Below are 19295 nucleotides of genomic sequence, written 5' to 3'. Positions count from 1 at the left end.
CAAAGAATGTAGGACGTTCGCTCGGCATTTTCTAGTGAGGATACTTGGTGACGTAAGGTCAATGACTGAAATTTTTTGAGAAGCGTTACAACTGCGTGATAGAAAGTGCTTTTATTGCTGAGCCTTCGCAGCTGTTAGCCGTGCTCTTACGACTAACAGATCCGAATATCTCTCGCGTTCCTACTCAGTGGAATGGAATGAAGTGTAATAAAAGGTAAGCTCATGCACAGGGCCATGGCGCAACCAGTTGTGAAATACGTACCGTCAGAAAACACCGTTTATTTGAAGTACATGATTCTGTGATATCTACTCTATCCTAATCACTTCTCTTGTGCACCTGACATTGTAAAAGGTTAAAGAAAATGTGTTCAAAACCGAAGAACAAAATTTTATCCGTAATCCCTGTGTGTCACAATACGTGAGCCAGTGCAAAATACCGGTATATGCGAAAAAGCTTGATTTTCAGTCACTCAGTCACAGAGCAAACGGTGTTGTGTGAATGAACACTCAAAGAACGTTATTATTTAAGAATTTTGCTATAAATAGAAGGCTAATAGTGATTTAAGGAATTTATCGTAGAAACTAACAACACAGTGATCATCTCTGGTGTTGGGGACGTAGCCGAAAGCTAAACCTATTTTGAGGAAAATACAGGAAATAAAAAAGTCTGATATAACAGTTAACGTCATTTAATATTTTTAGAGAACAGTTTTATAAAAACTTGCATGCGCTACTCTACTGTGAGCAAACACAAAAATATAACATACAGCCTTCCAGTCCGTTCAATATTTACGATATGGTGCTCTCGGGATGAGCACCCAAAGAACGAACACAAATAAATTATCACTACTGTTATCGTTGTACCGTGTGTAAGTATTTATAGTAGTAACTCGAGAACAATCCGTTCTCCGTTCATCCGGACAGAAACTTCTGTGCGTCAGGAAAACGTCGAAACAAAGATAATCCTCGTGGTTGTAGTGGTCCTCGTGAAACGTAGTCCGACAACGTCGCGTCTGGTCATTTTTTCCAGAAACGGGTGAGCTGCAGTCTCGACGACCGTAGAGGAATACAAGGTAGAGCCGTTGAAAGACGTGGAAGAGAAGGAAATCAAGGTGTGGAGAAAGTGCCAGGAGAGAATTGGAAGTCGAAGACCGCGAAGCGATACTCGCGAAGAGTCGCTGGCTGTCTTAAGGCAGGAAAGGCGAGTAGTGTGTAGACGAGCGGCCGAGTCGCAGCTCCCGTTCCGGGCAGTCCGTCACCCGTGCTGGCGGCGCGCCTACTTGCCGCTGGGTGGCAGGTACACGTTGGAGCCGGGACCGCCCCCGAAGCCGCCGCCAGCGCCGCCGCCGAAGCCGCCCCCGGCGCCGCCCCCGAAGCCGCCGCCGGGCCTGCTACCGCCCCCGGACGGGTACTGCGCCTCGCCCTGGAACTGCACGTCGGCCACGTAGCCCGTGGCGTCGCTGGCCGTGTATTTGACGACCTCGTTGCGCCCGTCGGGCAGCAGCACCTGGTACTGCCCCGTCACCGTCTGGCCGTCGCTGCTCTCCTGCTGGCTGAAGTCGTTGCCGCTGGCCGGGTCCTTAACCGCGTACTGGAACTGGTAGGGCTGCGCCTGAAACGCACAGGATTATTCACTTACTGTGACCAGATCATAAACGCAACGAACAAAAACGTTAGGCACTCTCTCAACACATCACGCTAATACCGTGTGACATCTTCTCTAGTCCTGAGAATGGCCTAAATTCAGAGAGTTTCCAAAATTTCTTCCGGTAGGCCGTATCTACCACAAGTCGCTCATTGATAAATAGATCTCGTACAGCTACAAACAGCGTTGATGGTGACCCAACGTTTCACCCACAGCTACAAATTGTCTGGGAGTATTTCTAAACTCTGGTGAGCTGCTGGGTCGGTAGCATTGGCGCCCATATGATAGTTGGTAAGGGGGGGGGGGGGGAGGAGTATTTTAAATTTTTTTGTAAGACGACTGGTGACTCCTGCTGGTGACTCAACAGAGGAAAGTCCGGTGGACCTGACGGGATACCAATTCGATTCTACACAGAGTGCGTGAAAGAACTTGCCCCCCCTCTAACAGCCGTGTACCGCAAGTCTATAGAGGAACAGAAGGTTCCAAATCATTGGAAAAGAGCACAGGTAGTTCCAGTTTTCAAGAAGGGTCGTCGAGCAGATGCGCAAAACTCTGACATCGATCTGTTGTAGAATTTTAGGACATGTTTTTTGCTCTGGTATCATGTCGTTTCTGGAAACCCAGAGTCTACTCTGTAGGAATCAACATGAATTCCGGAAACAGCGATCGTGTGAGACCCAATTCGCTTTATTTGTTCATGAGACCCAGAAAATATTAGATACAGGCTCCCAGGTACATGCTATTTTCCTTGACTTCCGGAAGGCGTTCGATACAGTTCCGCACTGTCGCCTGATAAACAAAGTAAGAGCCCACAGAATATCAGACCAGCTGTGTGGCTGGATTGAAGAGTTTTTAGCAAACAGGAAATGGTTCAAATGGCTCTGAGCACTATGGGACTTAACATCTGTGGTCATCAGTCCCCTAGAACTTAGAACTACTTAAACCTAACTAACCTAAGGACTTCACACACATCCATGCCCGAGGCAGGATTGGAACCTGCGACCGTAGCAGTCGCGCGGTTCCGGACTGAGAGCCTTAACCGCGAGACCACCGCGGCCGGCAGCAAACAGGACATAGCGTGTTGTTCTCAATGGAGAGACGTCTACAGACGTTAAAGTGACCTCTGGCGTGCCACAGGGGAGTGTTATGGGACCATTGCTTTTCACAATATATATAAACGACCTAGTAGATAGTGTCGGAAGTTCCATGCGGCTTTTCGCGGATGATGCTGTAGTATACAGAGAAGTTGCAGCATTAGAAAATTGTAGCGAAATGCAGGAAGATCTGCACCGGATAGGCACTTGGTGTAGGGAGTGGCAACTGACTCTTGACATAGACAAATGTAATGTATTGCGTATACATAGAAAGAAGGATCCTTTATTGGATGATTATATGATAGCGGAACAAACACTGGTAGCAGTTACTTCTGTAAAATATCTGGGACTATGAGTGCGGAACGATTTGAAGTGGAATGATCATATAAAATTAATTGTTGGTAAGGCGAGTACCGGGCTGAGATACATTGGGAGAGTCCTTAGAAAATGTAGTCCATCAACAAAGGAAGTGGCTTACAAAACACTCGTTCGACCTATACTTGAGTATTGCTCATCAGTGTGGGATCCGTACCAGATCGGGTTGACGGAGGAGATAGAGAAGATCCAAAGAAGAGCGGCGCGTTTCGTCACAGAGTTATTTGGTAAGCGTGATAGCGTTACGGAGATGTTTAGCAAACTCAAGTGGCAGACTCTGCAAGAGAGGCGCTCTGCATTGCGGTGTACCTTGCTGTCCAGGTTTCGAGAGGGTGCGTTTCTGGATGAGGTATCAAATATATTGCTTCCCCCTACTTATGCCTTCTGCGGAGATTACGAATGTAAAATTAGAGAGATTAGAGCGCGCACGGAGGCTTTCCGGCAGTCGTTCTTCCCGCGAACCATACGCGACTGGAACAGGAAAGGGAGGTGATAACAGTGGAACGTAAAGTGTCCTCCGCCACACACCGTTGGGTGGCTTGCGGAGTACAAATGTAGATGTAGATGTAGAAGTAGCCATAAAAAGTTCCAATCCCGATCTTGTTAAAAATCTGCATAATACCGACATTTAAATCATGTTTTGAAAGGAAAACACGTGACTACACTATTTTTCTCCGTTTCCCTGCGTGCTAGGGGGGGGGGAGGGGGGAGGGGCTACAATACAAGGTCCTCCTCTGCCCGTTGTATGGGTGCCCCTGGTCGGGAGATAGGGTGCCTATTTATTCATCAAGCCAGGAACATTTGTAAACACAGCTGTTGCCATCTTCGATGACGGGCGTATCCATAGCACACTTATCATGAGGAATTAAGAGGATGGGCAAAACTTCATCACCGAAAATGGTAAAATATACATCTACATTTATACTCCGCAAGCGACCCAACGGTGTGTGACGGAGAGCACTTTACGTGTCACTGTCATTACCTCCCTTTCCTGTAAAAAAGGTATGGTTCGCGGGAAGAACGACTGCCGGAAAGCCTCGGTGCGCGCTCGAATCTCTCTAATTTTACATTCGTGATCTCCTCGGGAGGTGTAAGTACGGGGAAGCAATATATTCAATACCTCATCCAGAAACGCACCCTCTCGAAACCTGGACAGCAGGCTACACCGCGATGCAGAGCGCCTCTCTTGCAGATTCTGCCACTTGAGTTTGCTAAACATCTCCGTAACGCTATCACGTTTACCAAATAACCCCGTGACGAAACGCGCCGCTCTTCTTTGGATCTTCTCTGTCTCCTCTGTCAACCCGATCTGCTACGGATCCCACACTGATGAGCAATACTCAATATACTGGTTGATACTCGCGGTAATCTGAATAAGTAGGAAAAATAGCCTCAAAACATCACTACATCCTCCACACATACTGCACGTCACCGGCCCGTCGGTCGACTCGACACTTTGCATCACTGACAGAAGCAAAATCGCTACTCTTCGAACCACATCATACATTTCCAGTTAACTACTAACCAATTTCTGTCCTATTTCGTCCTTAGATTTGCATCTTTATGTGCCACTGTGAGCAATGGTCATTTACGAGGTACCCGAATCCATATGTCCAGTGGATGCACTTCCCTTCGCAATGTTTGGTCGAAAACTGATTGAGATTGATCTTCAGTTATGGACAGGAGCGACTATTGCCGAGTTTGAAACGGACTGGGCCCTTCCGGTTAGATCTTTTTACTATCACTGTTCTGATGCCGTGTTACATGAATACAAGTGGCGAACCATTTCTTGTAGACAAAATAGACACTCCACGTTGATGCACCAACGACTTGAACAACTATCGGATGGTTTTAATTAAATTACAGCTACTCACAGAGGTATTATCGTATGGCAGCGAAACTTGGTTGATATACTAATGCCTTAATGCAGAAACGATTTAAGCTGGAAAAAAATTTGTTCCAATTTTGACTACCAGGTGCAAATCTGGCGCTGTGAATACCAGAAAGACGTATAGAAATGTTTCCATATGCAATACGTTTGGAACGTGACAGAAAAGGTCAAACAAGTGAGAAAGGCATAGTGTTGAATCTGTTATCAACCGCCACTTACATAATTTGTTCAATTTGATCACGGGAGAAGACGTGGTGCCGGCACATTCAGGGCGTGGTCATGGACACGACCAAATGGCTCCTTTCTGTTTTTCTGCACGTCGACTCACTGTGTTGATTCCATACGAGGTGACTGGCAAATACGCACCAGTTCACTGCCACGACTTATGTCAGCTGTTGAAGGCCACATGCGCTCCTGCTATCCAGTACCGCACCGAGAACAGAGCTCCAAAGCGACAATTATATGTTTTTTAAAAGTAATATTTCTCCATTGATGTAATGTGAAGCAATTCTGTGCTATGAATTACCACATATATAGCTGCAACGTACCACTGGAAATGCACACACTCATGTGTATTGCCTATAGTAGAAATAAAAACGTCAGATTTTTTGTTACATTATGGTGAGTACGGATCATCTCCAAGGTATTACTTTCTTTATCCCCTTTCGTGTTCCCCTTCCCAGTTCCCTTCATGAATGGTGTGCAGCCAGAACGCCAGTCATCGTCATTTGGCAACGTGTATGTGGGCGAAAATAAAATGTTCCTTCATCATCTCGGCATGCAAGCTTCAGAATTTTCATAGTTAATCCCGCTGTGACACACAACGCTTCTCCGTTAGCGGCTACCACTCGAGTTTGTTGAGTATCTCCGTGGTGCCCTGGCCCTTATTGAACGAACCCGCGACGAAACATGACGTTCTTATTCGAATCTAGTGTAGTAACCAAACTCACGTTTTTGCTGTTATGTGGTTTAATATTGCTTTCAGCTTTAGCCGTGTCACTTTTTGGATACCATTTAACAATCAATATCGTTTAACTTTCCTTAGAAATCTCATTTTTGCTTTTCTAAAGATCTACGGATCCCATGCATCTTACCGTACTAGTACTGTAATAGTATTATGATACTTGAGTTATATTTCTTTTGATGAGATGTCTTTCACGATTTCCGTTATTGTTACTATATTTTTGTAATGCACCGAGTAAAATTTAAAATTTTCACAGATCGACAACCATTGGATGAAGTCTCATTTCGCAAATGAAGGTTCTAAGATGATCCACAGAGAAAGGTCACAAAGCATCTAGGATGCTGGTATTTAGAATTTCACAGTTTCAGTTAACTGTACAACAGTTATTACTAGAATATGGTATCAGTGTTTCTGTTTCTGACAACGGAAATGCCTGTTGTTCTCTAGCACTGCTCAACATTGAAGATCTCAAACATCAACAATCAAATAAGATTTACGGTAAAACGTACTTAATGAAGTGAGAATCAGTTTGCTAATATACCATACAGATTCATAATTTTTTACGCATCCTCCTCGTGTTATTTTTAATCGAACACTGCACCCCTCTGTCTGATACATTCCATTATTGTATCAAGTTGCCTGCATTTCCCGCCGGTAGTTAAACGGGGTCTGACAGTTCTGGATAAAGCACGTATACTCATTCCTTACAGCTGGGGCATCACAGACTGAAAGCGAACCCATTTATGTTGTACTAAGCTTTAACCAACATGTTTAAACACAAAACTTTTATTCAAAAATGTTACCAGAGACAGTAACAGAACCACATAAATCCATCATGGATACAAAATGTTACAACTCATGGGCTTTAGAAGCAAGTGAAATATTAAACAAACGAATGTTTGCAGAAATTCTTGAAGTCGTAACTGGTTAAGATCCATGAACTGTTTGATACGCACACTTCACTGTGAATCCTAACGCTCGGCTATCCGGGCGGGCAAATTTATATTTACTGCTTGTAAGACTAATAAAAATCGAAATACAAAAAAAAACTGGTGATCTCGTCATTTGAAAATGAGTACCCAGGGCCCTAAATCCACTGTGCACCTCGAACACGTTCACAGATAGGAAAGAGTGAGGGTCAGTACTTACTGGGCCGTCTCCACCTCCAGCTCCGCCGCCGTAGCCGCCGCCGAAGCCGCCCGCCCCCGCGCCGCCCGGTCCGCCAAAGCCTCCGGCGCCGCCCCCGGCTGGCCCGCGTCCGTAGCCTCCGGCGCCGCCCCCGCCGCCGCCCAGAAGGCCGCCCTGCGCCACCTCCGCCGCCGCCAGCGCCAGCGTCACTCCCACCCACAGGAGCTGTCAACACAGACGCCGGACACTGTACAGCTGCTTCCGATACGTGGGGTGCTTCCGCAGAGGGAATTCCTCAGTCCAGGCCGAGAAGTCCGCGGCTGACTTCATGCGTCATACTCCACCCCCTGTTAAGTTTGCCTCACTATTGGCCTGAACATTGGTGGGATGTTGAAATGTAATATTTCTTTAATCCTCTCAGAAACATGAAATTGACCAACCTTTGGTGGTGGCTTGTATGTAAGTCCCTTGCATTGAGATGGCGAGATCCTGTGTGTGGATACACGCTGTAGGAAAGAATTTGCAACACCAAGAAGAAGTCGTGTGACTTAAACGAAAAAAAATGTTCAAATGTTTGTGAAATCTTATGAGACTTAACTGCTAACGTCATCAGTCCATAAGCTTACACACTACTTAACCTAAATTATCCTAAGGACAAACACAGACACCCATGCCCGAGGGAGGACTCGAACCTCCTCCGGGACCAGCCGCACAGTCCATGACTACACCGCCTTAAACCGCTCGGCTAATCCCGCGCGGCACTTAACCGAAAGTTGGTGGGCGCGTTTCTGCATCTGAAAGATGATGTCTACTCAAATTTCACGGCAGTCGCATAAGTGTGGATCTAGTAACACCACTAAGAGGATAAAAATCATGTTTTCTTTAAATACAGACCATAACGGTCGAGAGCGGTAGTTACATTTGAGGTTGGACTTGGTCGGTTGATTTTAGTCACTAATACATTTAAGGCGGCGAAGTCGCCATTATCAACACCCCACTGAGTTTGAATGAGGTCGTGTAATTGGGCTACATGAATCTGGATGTTTTTCTGCGATATTGCAGAAAAACTTGGCAGGTAATAGCCACTGTACGTGACTGCTGGCAGCGGTGGTCCTGAGAACGTACAAGAAAGCCCAGTGGCTCCGGCGGCCACGTATCTTTAACGAGAGGTAAGACTATCGTGTGCCAGGAAGTGTCATATCAACGCACACTCCGCTGCAGAGTGAAAATCTCATTCTGGAAACATCCCCAGGCTGTGGCTAAGCCATGTCTCCGCAATATCCTTTCTTTCAGGAGTGCTAGTTCTGCAAGGTTCGCAGGGCAGCTTCTGTAAATTATGGAAGGTAGGAGAGGATGTACTCGCAGAAGTAAAGCTGTGAGGACGGGATGTGAGTCGTGCTTGGGTAGCTCACTTGGTAGAGCACTTGCTCGCGAAAGGCAAAGCTCCCGAGTTCGAGTCTCGGTCTGGCATACAGTTTTAATCTGCCAGGAAGTTTCAAGACTATCGTATTTGATTCTTGGCTCTGGCATTCACACTGCATCTGCAGCAGCAATTTCAGCAGCAGTTGACACCGCAGCGATACAACGAACTTTTACTCTAAACAACCACCATTTGCGACTTCAATGCTGTCAAGCGAGAGCACATTGGAAGGCAGGGTGGGGCTCTGTTGTGTTTTCTGATGAAAGCTAGGTCTGCCCCGGTGTCAGTTATGGCCGAGTGTTGGTTACAAGGAGGCCTGTTCAGGGCCACAACCAACTTGTCGGCGTTCTAGACGGACTGGAACTACACTTGGAGTTACGGTCCGGGGTGCGATGTCGCATGACAGCAGGAGCACTTTCGTGGTTATCTCAAGCACCCTGACTGCAAATTTGCACGTCAGTCTGATGATTCTACCTGTCGTGCTACCATTCTCGAACAGAATTCTAGGAGGTGGTTTCCAACAGGATAACGCTCGTCCACATACCGCTGTTGTAACCCAACATGTTCGACAAAGTGTCGTCATGTTGCCTTGTCCTGCTCAGTCATCAGATATGCCTCAAGTCGAGCATGTTTGTGACATCATCGGACGACAACTCCGGCGTCATCCACAAACAGCAGTAACCGTACTGACAGACCAAGTGCAGCGGGTATGGAACTCCAGCCCGCAAACTGACTGACATCCGGCACCTGCACAACACAATAAATGCCCGTTTGCATGCTTTCATTCAACATTCTGTGGTTAGAGTACTTATTAATGTACAAGCATTTCACATTTGCAATGGCTTATCTCACGTTTACATTAATCTGTGATATTGCAATGGTAATCACTTTAAATAAAAGTCAAGTAAACATGGGCTCTCAAATGCATACCTTAAAAGTTGACATTCTTGGTCTTCGAAATTGTGAAACAAATCTCTTCTACTGCAAGCTCTTCGCTTTCCAAATTTTGGGAAGTGGTAGTATGGACGAATTCAAGAAAAAAACGTCTAGTAAAAATGTGCTCTTGTTCATTTAAGAGTTGTATTTCAAAGCAGCGAAGAGCAACAAGTGCTCATAGCTCTTAAGATATGCATTTGAGAGCACATGTTTGCTGGACATTTTTTTCTTGTTTTGGTCCATATTATCACTTCCCAAAACGCGGAAAGCAAATAGCTTGCAGTAGAAGAGATTTTTTTCACTGTATTGATGATCAAGAATTTCTCATAGTTCTTAAAGTATGCGTTTTAGAGCCCTTGTTTGTTTGACTTTTTTTAGTTTGAATGGTCATTCCTGTCATAGCCCTTAATATTGACCATCACTTCTGAAACCCCCTATGTAGGGGGACCGTGGAAGATTAGATACTAGTAATAATAGTTGTAGGTAAAAGAAAATTAGGTTCAATTCAGACTGGTATGGTGATTTATATCGTAGATATTCGCGGGGCGGCGGTCGGCTGCTCGTGTCGTCACAGCAGGCAAGGGCTGAGTCTGCAGAGCTGTGCAGCGTGTCACGGAGCTCTCTACCCATGGCGAAGTTCCGTGATCGTGGGACTCGATACCTAAGGAGATCTGTGTAAGAAACCGAACCGTTTCTACTTGGACCCGGAATAGTAAAGAGAGTCAGTACATGATATTATCCGGTTGTATGAATTTATTATCCATAGGAAGTTAAACAGATTTGTAGCTCGGATAATAAATCTTGTTTGTGAATTTACCAGCGTCTGGTACTATGAAATACCAGTCATTTCACAGGGAAAGTCTGGTGGAAGACGGGGTCCCTGCGATCGAGCAAGTAGACACCTTCAAGAAGGAGGCCCTCGCAGCGTCTAAGTGAGCTCCCTCTACCAGTACTACCAAGGTTCGACGAAACTTTCAGATCTTATCTAACTACTATTTGGATCGTAGTATCAGTTTCCGTAGAACTTCATTCATTTGCAAAATTACTGAGCCGGCCGCTGTGGCCGAGAGGTTCTAGGCGCTTCAGTGCGGAACCGCGCGACTGCTACGGTCGCAGGTTCGAATCCTGCCTCGGCTCGGGCATGGATGTGTGTGATGTCCTTAGGTTAGTTAGGTTTAAGTAGTTCTAAGTTCTAGGGGACTGATGTCCTCAGATGTTAAGTCCCATAGTGCTCAGAGCCATTTGAACCATTTTTGCTGAGAGCCATTTGAACCATTTGAACCCAACCATTTGAACAAAATTATTACTGGGCAGGACTTATAATAACTTTATTTTCCTCCGCTCACTGAAAGACAAGCGACGCCTTTAGGCTAGCTGCTTCTTCAAATGTGCTCCGGAAAGTCACCGTAGTGTGCACCGGGGGTTACGGTTAATATTTTTCCCCCTCCATTCGCGTACTATTTTCGGCATCCTTCTGTATGACCTCGAATTCCACTGGTATTAACATCGTGGTCATTATGCGAGATATTCTTTGGATGAAGTTAGATGTTTCTCAACTTATTTTGACCAATAGCCCGAGAAATTTTGTAAGTCTCCCAGCAATGTTCAACTCCTTCCTGTATTGCAGCCTACTGCAGTTCGTTATTTCTGTGAAAGTCTCACGCTGACTGGACTAACTAGTGACCGTGCAGCTCTACCTTGATTCTTCCCTATTTCTTCCGTTAATGCAGGTCGGTAAGTGTCCCAGTCCGATTAACAGGAATTAACGTGTGCGAATTAGACCCCTAAAGGTGGACGATATTCTGTACGAGGGACGAAGTGGCTACGAAGTATAAATTTGAAAATCTATTGTTGCAGACGTGTGCACACATTCGCTATGGCACTCGCGCTAGGTACTTACCTTACTCTCCCTGCGATTTGCGACAAGAAAAGTGACAACAATAGCGCTAATCCAGGAACAACGCGACTACAAAAATCACGTCACAAAGCGTAATTTTGAAATTCAACAGAAAACTCCAACACACACGTAAGCTGAGTCACCGTACTACCGTGACTTACAGCTCCCGATGACGTTCGTCACAAACTGTACGTCTGTTGGTTGTGGCACTCTACCTTAAGACACGTCATGGTGGCTGTGCGGCTCCTTTTGGCTCCTCTTCCCCTTTGCTGTGAGTGCGCCAGCTGCTGGAAGCCGACTGATGTCCGATATCGGCGAGGTTGGCTCTTTTATACGGCGCCGCTGCGCTTCCTGTGACGTCTGTGCCGCGGACGGACCACACTCCCCAGGCCGCCTCCCTGCGTGCCCGATCTCATCTATGCATACCGATAGAGGGGGCGGGGGAGGGGGAGAGGGTTACCGGTGAGAGTGAGAGCAAAACAGAACACCTAAAGGGGAGAAAAACTCGTCTGCCGGCGCAGGTATTTGCCGGTAGGAGGAAAAGCGCGGGCAGGGAGGGGGTCAGAGGTGAACGCCAGACGCCGGCGTCCATCCACGCCATCGGCCGACAGCCATCCCTCTCACCGGCCGCGCCGTTGCGACAGCCACCGGCAGCCGCCGCCGGGGGAGACGCCGGATGCGGCCACCATTGTCGAACAGCGATGACCTTCGGCGGAGACCCCCGTGCTGCGGGAACATCGCTGCCAGACGGATGCCTCGATGGCCTACTTGCCGCTCGTATTTGCATTGGAAATTGGGCTCCTGCGAATAATGGAACATTACGCGTCAGCCACCTCGGCAAAAGTCAGGGTTCCGTCACTTCACGTTCCGACCGTTTTCCGTGTGACGGTAACATATTTTCGTCTTTATGAATAAAATATTTTTGGACAGGATAGAGGAATATCACTGTGTCGCCATTCTGCAGCAGAGCAGGCGATAACAGCGTATTCTTGTTCTCCAGATTGTCTCTTCTCTCTTTCGATTTCGTTTCTGGTACGTTTCGTACCAATGAATGGGAACGTTTCAGATTTCGTCTAATCGTAGCTGTTACGACTATCACTTAAAATGTAGTATAAACTCTAATTAGCGTTTATTTTACTATTGTTGGCATTGCAACGGTTTAGTTTCGCGTTTTTGATAGAAGAGTACTCACACATCACACAGTGCGCGGAAACATTGCAGCCTCTCCTTTTGCTTTATTTAAAAGCTACAGAAGAGTCACGTAACATGGATGTACGTGATTTCCACAGGTTTCAACACATACACCCACGTAACGGATTTGTGGTAAATTACTTGACGTATTCTTACGGGCCGTGCGGCTTTAGGCGCTACAGTCTGGAACCGCGTGACCGCTACGGTCGCAGGTTCGAATCCTGCCTCGGGCATGGATGTGTGTGATGTCCTTAGGTTAGTTAGGTTTAAGTAGTTCTAAGTTCTAGGGGACTGATGACCTCAGATGTTAAGTCCCATAGTGCTCAGAGCCATTTGAACCATTTTATTCTTACGAATAACACACAATGGCGCACTCTTCAAAATGTATTGCATATTACGTAACTGGTCATCCAATGAGAAAAGACCAAATAAAGTGACTGTTCAAAGTAAAAAAATTCTGCCATATTGCCGGCCTGTGTGGCCGAGCGGTTCTAGGCGCTTCAGTTTGGAACCGCGCCGCCGCTACGGTCGCAGGTTCGCATCCTGCCTCGGGCATGGATGTGTGTGATGTCCTTAGGTTAGGTAGGTTTAAGTAGTTCTAAGTTCTAGAGGACTGATGACCTCAGATGTTAAGTCCCATAGTGCTCAGTGCCATTTTTTTTTTTTTTTTGAGTCATCAGATTTCTGAGTGGTTTGATGCGACCCGCCAAGAATTACCCTCCTGTCCAGCCTCTTCATCTCAGAGCAGCACTTGCAACCTACGTCCTCAATTATCTGCTTGATGTATTCCAATCTCTGTCTTCCTCTATAGTTTTTATCCTCTACAGTTCTCTTTAATTCCATAGAAGTCATTCCCTGAGGCCTTAACAGATGTCTTATCATCCGAGCCTTTCTCCTTGGCAGTGTTTTCGACATATACCTTTCCTCTCCGATTCTGCACAGAACCTCCTCATTCCTTGCTTTATCAGTCCACAAATTTTTTACATTCCTCTGTAACACTACTGTGGAGTGCACTCAGCCTCGTTATGCCAATTGAGGAGCTACTCGACCGAATAGTAGCGGCTTCGGTCAAGAATACCATCATAAATACCGGGAGAGACGTGTGCTGACCCCACACCCCTCCTATCCGAATCCTCCTCTGAGGATGACACAGCGGTCGGATGATCCCGGTAGGCCACTCGTGGCCTGAAGACGGAGTCCTGTAACACTACATCTCAAGTGCTTCGATTCTCTTCTGTTCCGTTTTTCACACAGTCAATGCTTCACTACTATACAATGCTGTGCTCCAAACGCATATTTTCAGAAATTTCTACTTCAGGTTAGGGCCTAGGTCTGATACTAGTAGACTCCTCATGGCCAGGAATGCCCTTTTTTCCAGTGATAGTCGCTTTTGATATCCCCCTTGCTCCCTCCATCATTCGTTATTTTGCTGCCTACGTGGTAGAATTCCTTAACTTCAACTACTTCGTGACCATCAATTCTGATGTTAAATTTCTCGCTGTTCTCATTTCTGCTGCATCTCATTACTTTCGTCTTTCTTCGATTTACTCTCAATTATATTCTGTACTCAGTAGACTGTTCATTCCATTCAGCTGATCATGTAATTCATCTTCACTTTCACTCATGATAGCAATGTCCCTTCTCGATAATGCCCACTAACGAACGTTTCACCTTTCCTGGTGGGTGTTCGGCGGTTGAGCTTTTAAAAACATTTGCATTACGTTTCCATAAAACTTTGAAATAATGAATCTGGTAAGTAATTGTTACTGTATGCTTTAACTTACTGAAACTCTGTTTTATAAAACTTACAAAGTTTTTCCCTCTCCCTTATAAGTCACCATTACTGTGGAAATGGTTGGATATTAGAAAACGTTACTATTTACTGAGGTACGATGGTGGGCGGTATGTAAAAAAAAAGGTTGACTTCACATGGTTTATGCGATTCAAATACATCTAGCGTACCATACAAGTCCTTTTCAGTCTAGTTTTGTAACTTGTAACATTGTCGGATGTTTGAGTATTTCAGTAGCCATCCAGTGAGTAACATTCAGGTACGCCTTTGAAATTTCCGTGTGTACACTGGCTGTGACTTTCAAATAGCATCGTACCATGTCAAGAATTCTGCGCTGCTTTATAAGTAAGATCTCACGTGTTCGACTATAATAGTTTGCTTAACAGATCGGTTGAAGAAAGTATCATGCTATGATCGCTTCTACTCACTGAAATAAAAACTAATTAATGTATGAAAGTAAAAAGCTTTCGCCCGTGAAAAATCATTAGCTACAACCAGACATTAACTCTTCCCTAACGTACGATGACGCATGTATTTCAGCATGTATTTCGTTTGTATGTACTATTATTTTCCTGTAAATGAAGAAATACATTGGATATAAAGTACGAACAGACGCCTATTGAAGAAGATGTTTGAAGTATCACCGTAAAAGAAAAGGAGAAGGCAATAGAAACAATAGAATTGGAGGTCCAATAAGTAGCTACAGGTATTATGGTAGAGGTAGATACTGCAGGGGAAGCAAACGGCAACCTTTTGCTTAATCAAATGCTCAATATAATTGAATCAAATCAAAATGAACTGCAAAAAGTAGACAGAATCGAAACAGAAGTAAAGGCAGGTAGGAGTAAAACAAAAACAAAAATAAAAAAGGTTCAAACCCTATTACGAGTAGGACAGAGCAAGTTACAAGCAGATTTAAAGAACAAAATACACGCAGGAAAGCATGATCATGAATCTTAATCGATAAGCAAAATAAAAGCAGGGCAAGAAAAGATCGAAGCGGAATTTCAAACTAGCCAAAGTCAACTAGAACAGAAGATTTTAGCAAGTCATGTCAAGGAGTCACTACAGAACTAGAGCTAAAATGAACCCAAAATAGTACAACAGGATGTTGACAAGGAAATCAAGGGTGTAAAGGCACAAGTAGAGAAGGAAACTGAGAAGATCACTGTGAATGTTCCCAAAAGAGTGGAAGGAAATGTGTAGCAGGCTTTTCATGACGATGACACTCAACTGTCTGTGTTACACATTTACATCACTTGTTTCATAGATTATGCTATTAAGACTGTCACTGTATTTGTAAATGTTTGCGATGAAAGCGAACTCCACCAGTGACTGGCGTAATGACATGTTGTGCTTGCTGGTAAATAAAGTTCCTCCCGTGAAAACAACGAAAAGGGACTGTACTGTCCTCTATATTGTAGCCACTTGTGTGATTTCTACTTCACATGCCAATATTTATTTTCCTCACATTATTTACATTCCGCCCTTTGGTGCGCTTCATGGGGTGAGTTCCCTTCTCCAGTTATGGGAACATGGGCAGATTCTACAATCTAGAAAACAACATAAATATTCTGTATCATTCTCCTAACTAGGTAAGTACAAAACATACTACTGCTGCTTAAAGTGCTATGTCTGCAATAATAAACTCCAGATCCATTCTAGAAGGGCTTTTAAAGAACATCAACATGTCATTAAGAGGTACGTGGGAGTAAAGTTAAAGCCTTCTTAACAGTAATATTAATAACATAATAAAAATAATATTTTATATCCCTTACATTGTCAGTACTGGATCGATCTGTAGTGTCCGGTAACTGAAGAAAACTTCACAAACGAGGATCGCTAAAAAATTATTTTATCGACTTGGAGCTATGTAGTCATCGTCTGATCTTAATACAACACATTTTCCATCAACGTCATAAGTCGTTTCACATTGCATATACATTTCCCACTATCGTGAAGATCACTACAAATCAGCATGTCAAATGTAAATTTTAAAGCATAAGATCCGATGAGAGACTATAGCTCTATCGAAACCGGTCATCCAATAAAATTCCTTTTTTGCGGTCTCGGCTTGTGAAGTTTTCTTCAGTTACCAATAATAATACTGATCGTTCTTTCATCGTTATGTAGAATAATACAGGCAAGTCGCTCCTAAAGATGTGTATTATTCATAAAAATAGACAATATACCAGGGTTACACTTTTTCTGAATTAAGTACAAAAATAATGAAAATCTTATGTTCTCATTCATTTCTCATCACTTAATACATATATCGGCTGGCTGAAACAGTCAAAACCGAGAAACTGCAGGACAAACATTTTTAACTCTAGGGTCCCATTCCTTAACAAACTGACAGATATTTAATAATGTGAATAATTTATGTATTTTTCAGTGCTATCGAAACTATTAGATACTAGAATATTTTTCAGCTCTTTATCAAAAATATATCTATGTAAAATTAGTGCTAAACAGTCTAGATCGCAATGTTTATTGTATTTAAAATGACCGGTTTCAGTCTAGTCTTAGGCCATCTTCAGTATAGCACCATCAGCAGAAGTTAACGATGTCCAGAACAGTTAGTAAACCTCAGCAGTTTCAGCTGAAGTCGACGATGTCCAGAACAGTTAGTAGACCTCAGCAGTTTTATTGGATGACCGGTTTCGATAGAGCTATAGTCTCTCATCGGATCTTATGCTTTAAAATTTACATTTGACATGCTGATTTGTAGTGATCTTCACTGTCCAGAACAGTTAAAAGAACTCATCAGTTTCAGCGACTGAGGTCTATTGACTGTTATGGACTTCAGCTGATTGTGCTATTCTGAAGAAGGCCTAAGACTAGGCTGAAACCGCTCATTTTAAATGAAATAAACATTGCGATTTAGAATGTTTTTCACTTATTTTATATAACTTAAAGCAGCGCTATTCTCCGAAAATGTTACAAAACTTTCGAAAAATGTATCTATTGGTAAATCATTGAAGATTATTTACATAGATATAAAAATCCTGGAAGAGCCAAAATTTTGAATTCTTCAGAAACATTCCTACACTACTCCCTATTGATAACGCTTTTTATTATCTACATTGAATTTTAGATGATTGTTTATCAAAACTTGTATTTCCCCAGAACATCACATTATCTACTCTTTTATGGCCTGTTCGGCAGAGTATATAACGTTATCGTTCATCAGATTTTTTATGAGCTATTTTGTATGATTTCATGCGAGAACGGATGTAGATAATGGTATCTGTATATCTGTTTTAATATTTAGAGTACATCTATTCAAAGATATCTTTAATAACAGTATTTGTACGAGTTTTTAGATTTTGTGAGTAAAAAGTGAATGTATCCGGAAAGACTCAGATTTGAGTTACATTAATTACAGACGCCTAGATAGGGCTTTCAGTGAAAAAAAGGTTTTTTACAAGATTTAAATGAATGTTATTTATCGCAAGTAGCCTCTGCAGTATCACAGCGCGTTAATTCCATAGTTAAATTGTTTTCTCCTTAAATATTACTTGAAAAAGTTTTCTTGGAGATGAAAAGGGGAGAGACACACCACCGTAACATGATATGATTGTGAAATGGTGCTCGATTACACGCACATCCTCCTAAAGTGTTAACAATGTAACGAGCCCAAAAAGACCTTCAGTCAAATGATAAGAGCTAAATCTCAGCTCTGTAGAGGTCTGAAATGATCAATTTGAGTGATATTAAATATTTCTTGTCTCTTCATCGTAATCAGCACCTCTGTACCCAGAGAAAAACCAGAACTCAGTAATTTCAAAACCTCTTCCCTTTCACGAATGTCAACATAAGAACATGAGTTCATTAATCCGTTAGGACAATTATTGTAATTGATCACAAAGAATCACTAACTCCCCACTTCAGTAGTTCCAGCGCTTTAAAACACCAACTCTGGTCCATATGGCACAAGATGTCTCTTCCTTACACGTGTGGATCATCGACCGACGCTTCTAATCCGAGAGCTACAAGTCTCTCTACGAAATTATTTAACGCTTAGTTCTTCCAATTAAGGAACCCAATTCTGGTATTTCAATTGTGCGCTTCCTGCTCCCGCCGATAGGATGTCTGTAGAAAGGGCAGCTCCTGCAGGGAGTCTCAGACGTTTACTTTTCGACAGCTGGTGGAAAACACCTACTGTCTTGGGAGAGCAACAACCCCTAGCCACCCTCGAAACACTTGACCGTAAAACAACTCCAGAAGTTACGGAGTATTGGTTCGTCATTTCCAGGCTCAACGAAAGGCCTCGTTTCCCGGATGCTGGAAACAGGCTCTACCGTCCGTAACAGCAAACAGAACGAGTGCACAGGTACAACCAGGAAATGACACACTTTCTTCCCAAAACTATCCTGGCACTCATTAGTGGAAGTTAATATGGCGCGTCTCTGTCCATGACTGCTTGAACTCTGGTGAGGACACTTTCAGGGAGGTGTACGGATGTTTGTGAAGGAATGGCAGCCCATTCTCCCTCAAGAGCCGAAATCAGAGAGGGTAGTGATGCTGGACGCTACTTTCTGCATCGAAGCCGACATTCTCACTCATATTACAGGTTTTCCAGTGGGTGCATGGCCGAACTCTGGCCGCGATAATCTATTACAGGAATTTTGTCGTCCACAAACCATCGCCTTACAGATGTTGCTTTGCGGCAGGGTTCACTGTCGTGGTGACGGAAGCGTCGTTGACGCGCGGAGTGGCCGCGCGGTTTAGGGCGCCATGTCACGGATTGCCCGACCCCTCCCGCCGGAGGTTCGAGTCCTCCCTCGGGCATGCATGTGTGTGTTGTTCTTAGCATTCTTAGCATAAGTTACTTTAAGTAGTATGTAAGTCTAGGGACCGATGACCTCAGCAGTTTGGTCCCTTAGGAACCCACACACTTTTGAACATTCGAAGCGTCGTGTCCGACCCACTCCTTTACTATCGCAGTACAGAATGCTG

General features: G+C 44.2%; 1 protein-coding gene across 1 annotated transcript; it reads right to left on the bottom strand.

Annotated features, from left to right (window-relative positions):
- Positions 1 to 1276: 1276 nt before the first annotated feature.
- On the bottom strand, positions 1277 to 12088 carry LOC126263313 (ctenidin-1-like). The gene is made up of 3 exons (XM_049960402.1): positions 11975 to 12088; positions 7119 to 7322; positions 1277 to 1612 (listed from the first exon to the last, which is right to left on the bottom strand). The coding sequence occupies exons 1-3, from the start codon at positions 12086 to 12088 to the stop codon at positions 1277 to 1279; spliced, it is 654 nt and encodes a 217-aa protein (XP_049816359.1).
- Positions 12089 to 19295: the final 7207 nt, after the last annotated feature.

The sequence above is a fragment of the Schistocerca nitens genome, chromosome 6, assembly GCF_023898315.1.
Source record: "Schistocerca nitens isolate TAMUIC-IGC-003100 chromosome 6, iqSchNite1.1, whole genome shotgun sequence".
In the NCBI taxonomy this organism is placed as follows: Eukaryota; Metazoa; Arthropoda; class Insecta; order Orthoptera; family Acrididae; genus Schistocerca; species Schistocerca nitens.
Note: the sequence above shows the minus strand (reverse complement) of the source record. Positions and strands in the feature narration are given on the sequence as shown.

Bases quoted from the DNA above. Each gene is read 5' to 3' on its own strand.
- LOC126263313 (XM_049960402.1), bottom strand. From the start codon at position 12,088: ATGTTCCCGCAGCACGGGGGTCTCCGCCGAAGGTCATCGCTGTTCGAC. The intron at 7,323-11,974 runs GTGAGAGGGATG...CTGTGTTGACAG, and splicing joins CTGTCGCAACGGCGCGGCCG to CTCCTGTGGGTGGGAGTGAC. The intron at 1,613-7,118 runs GTAAGTACTGAC...TGTGCGTTTCAG, and splicing joins CTGGAGGTGGAGACGGCCCA to GCGCAGCCCTACCAGTTCCA.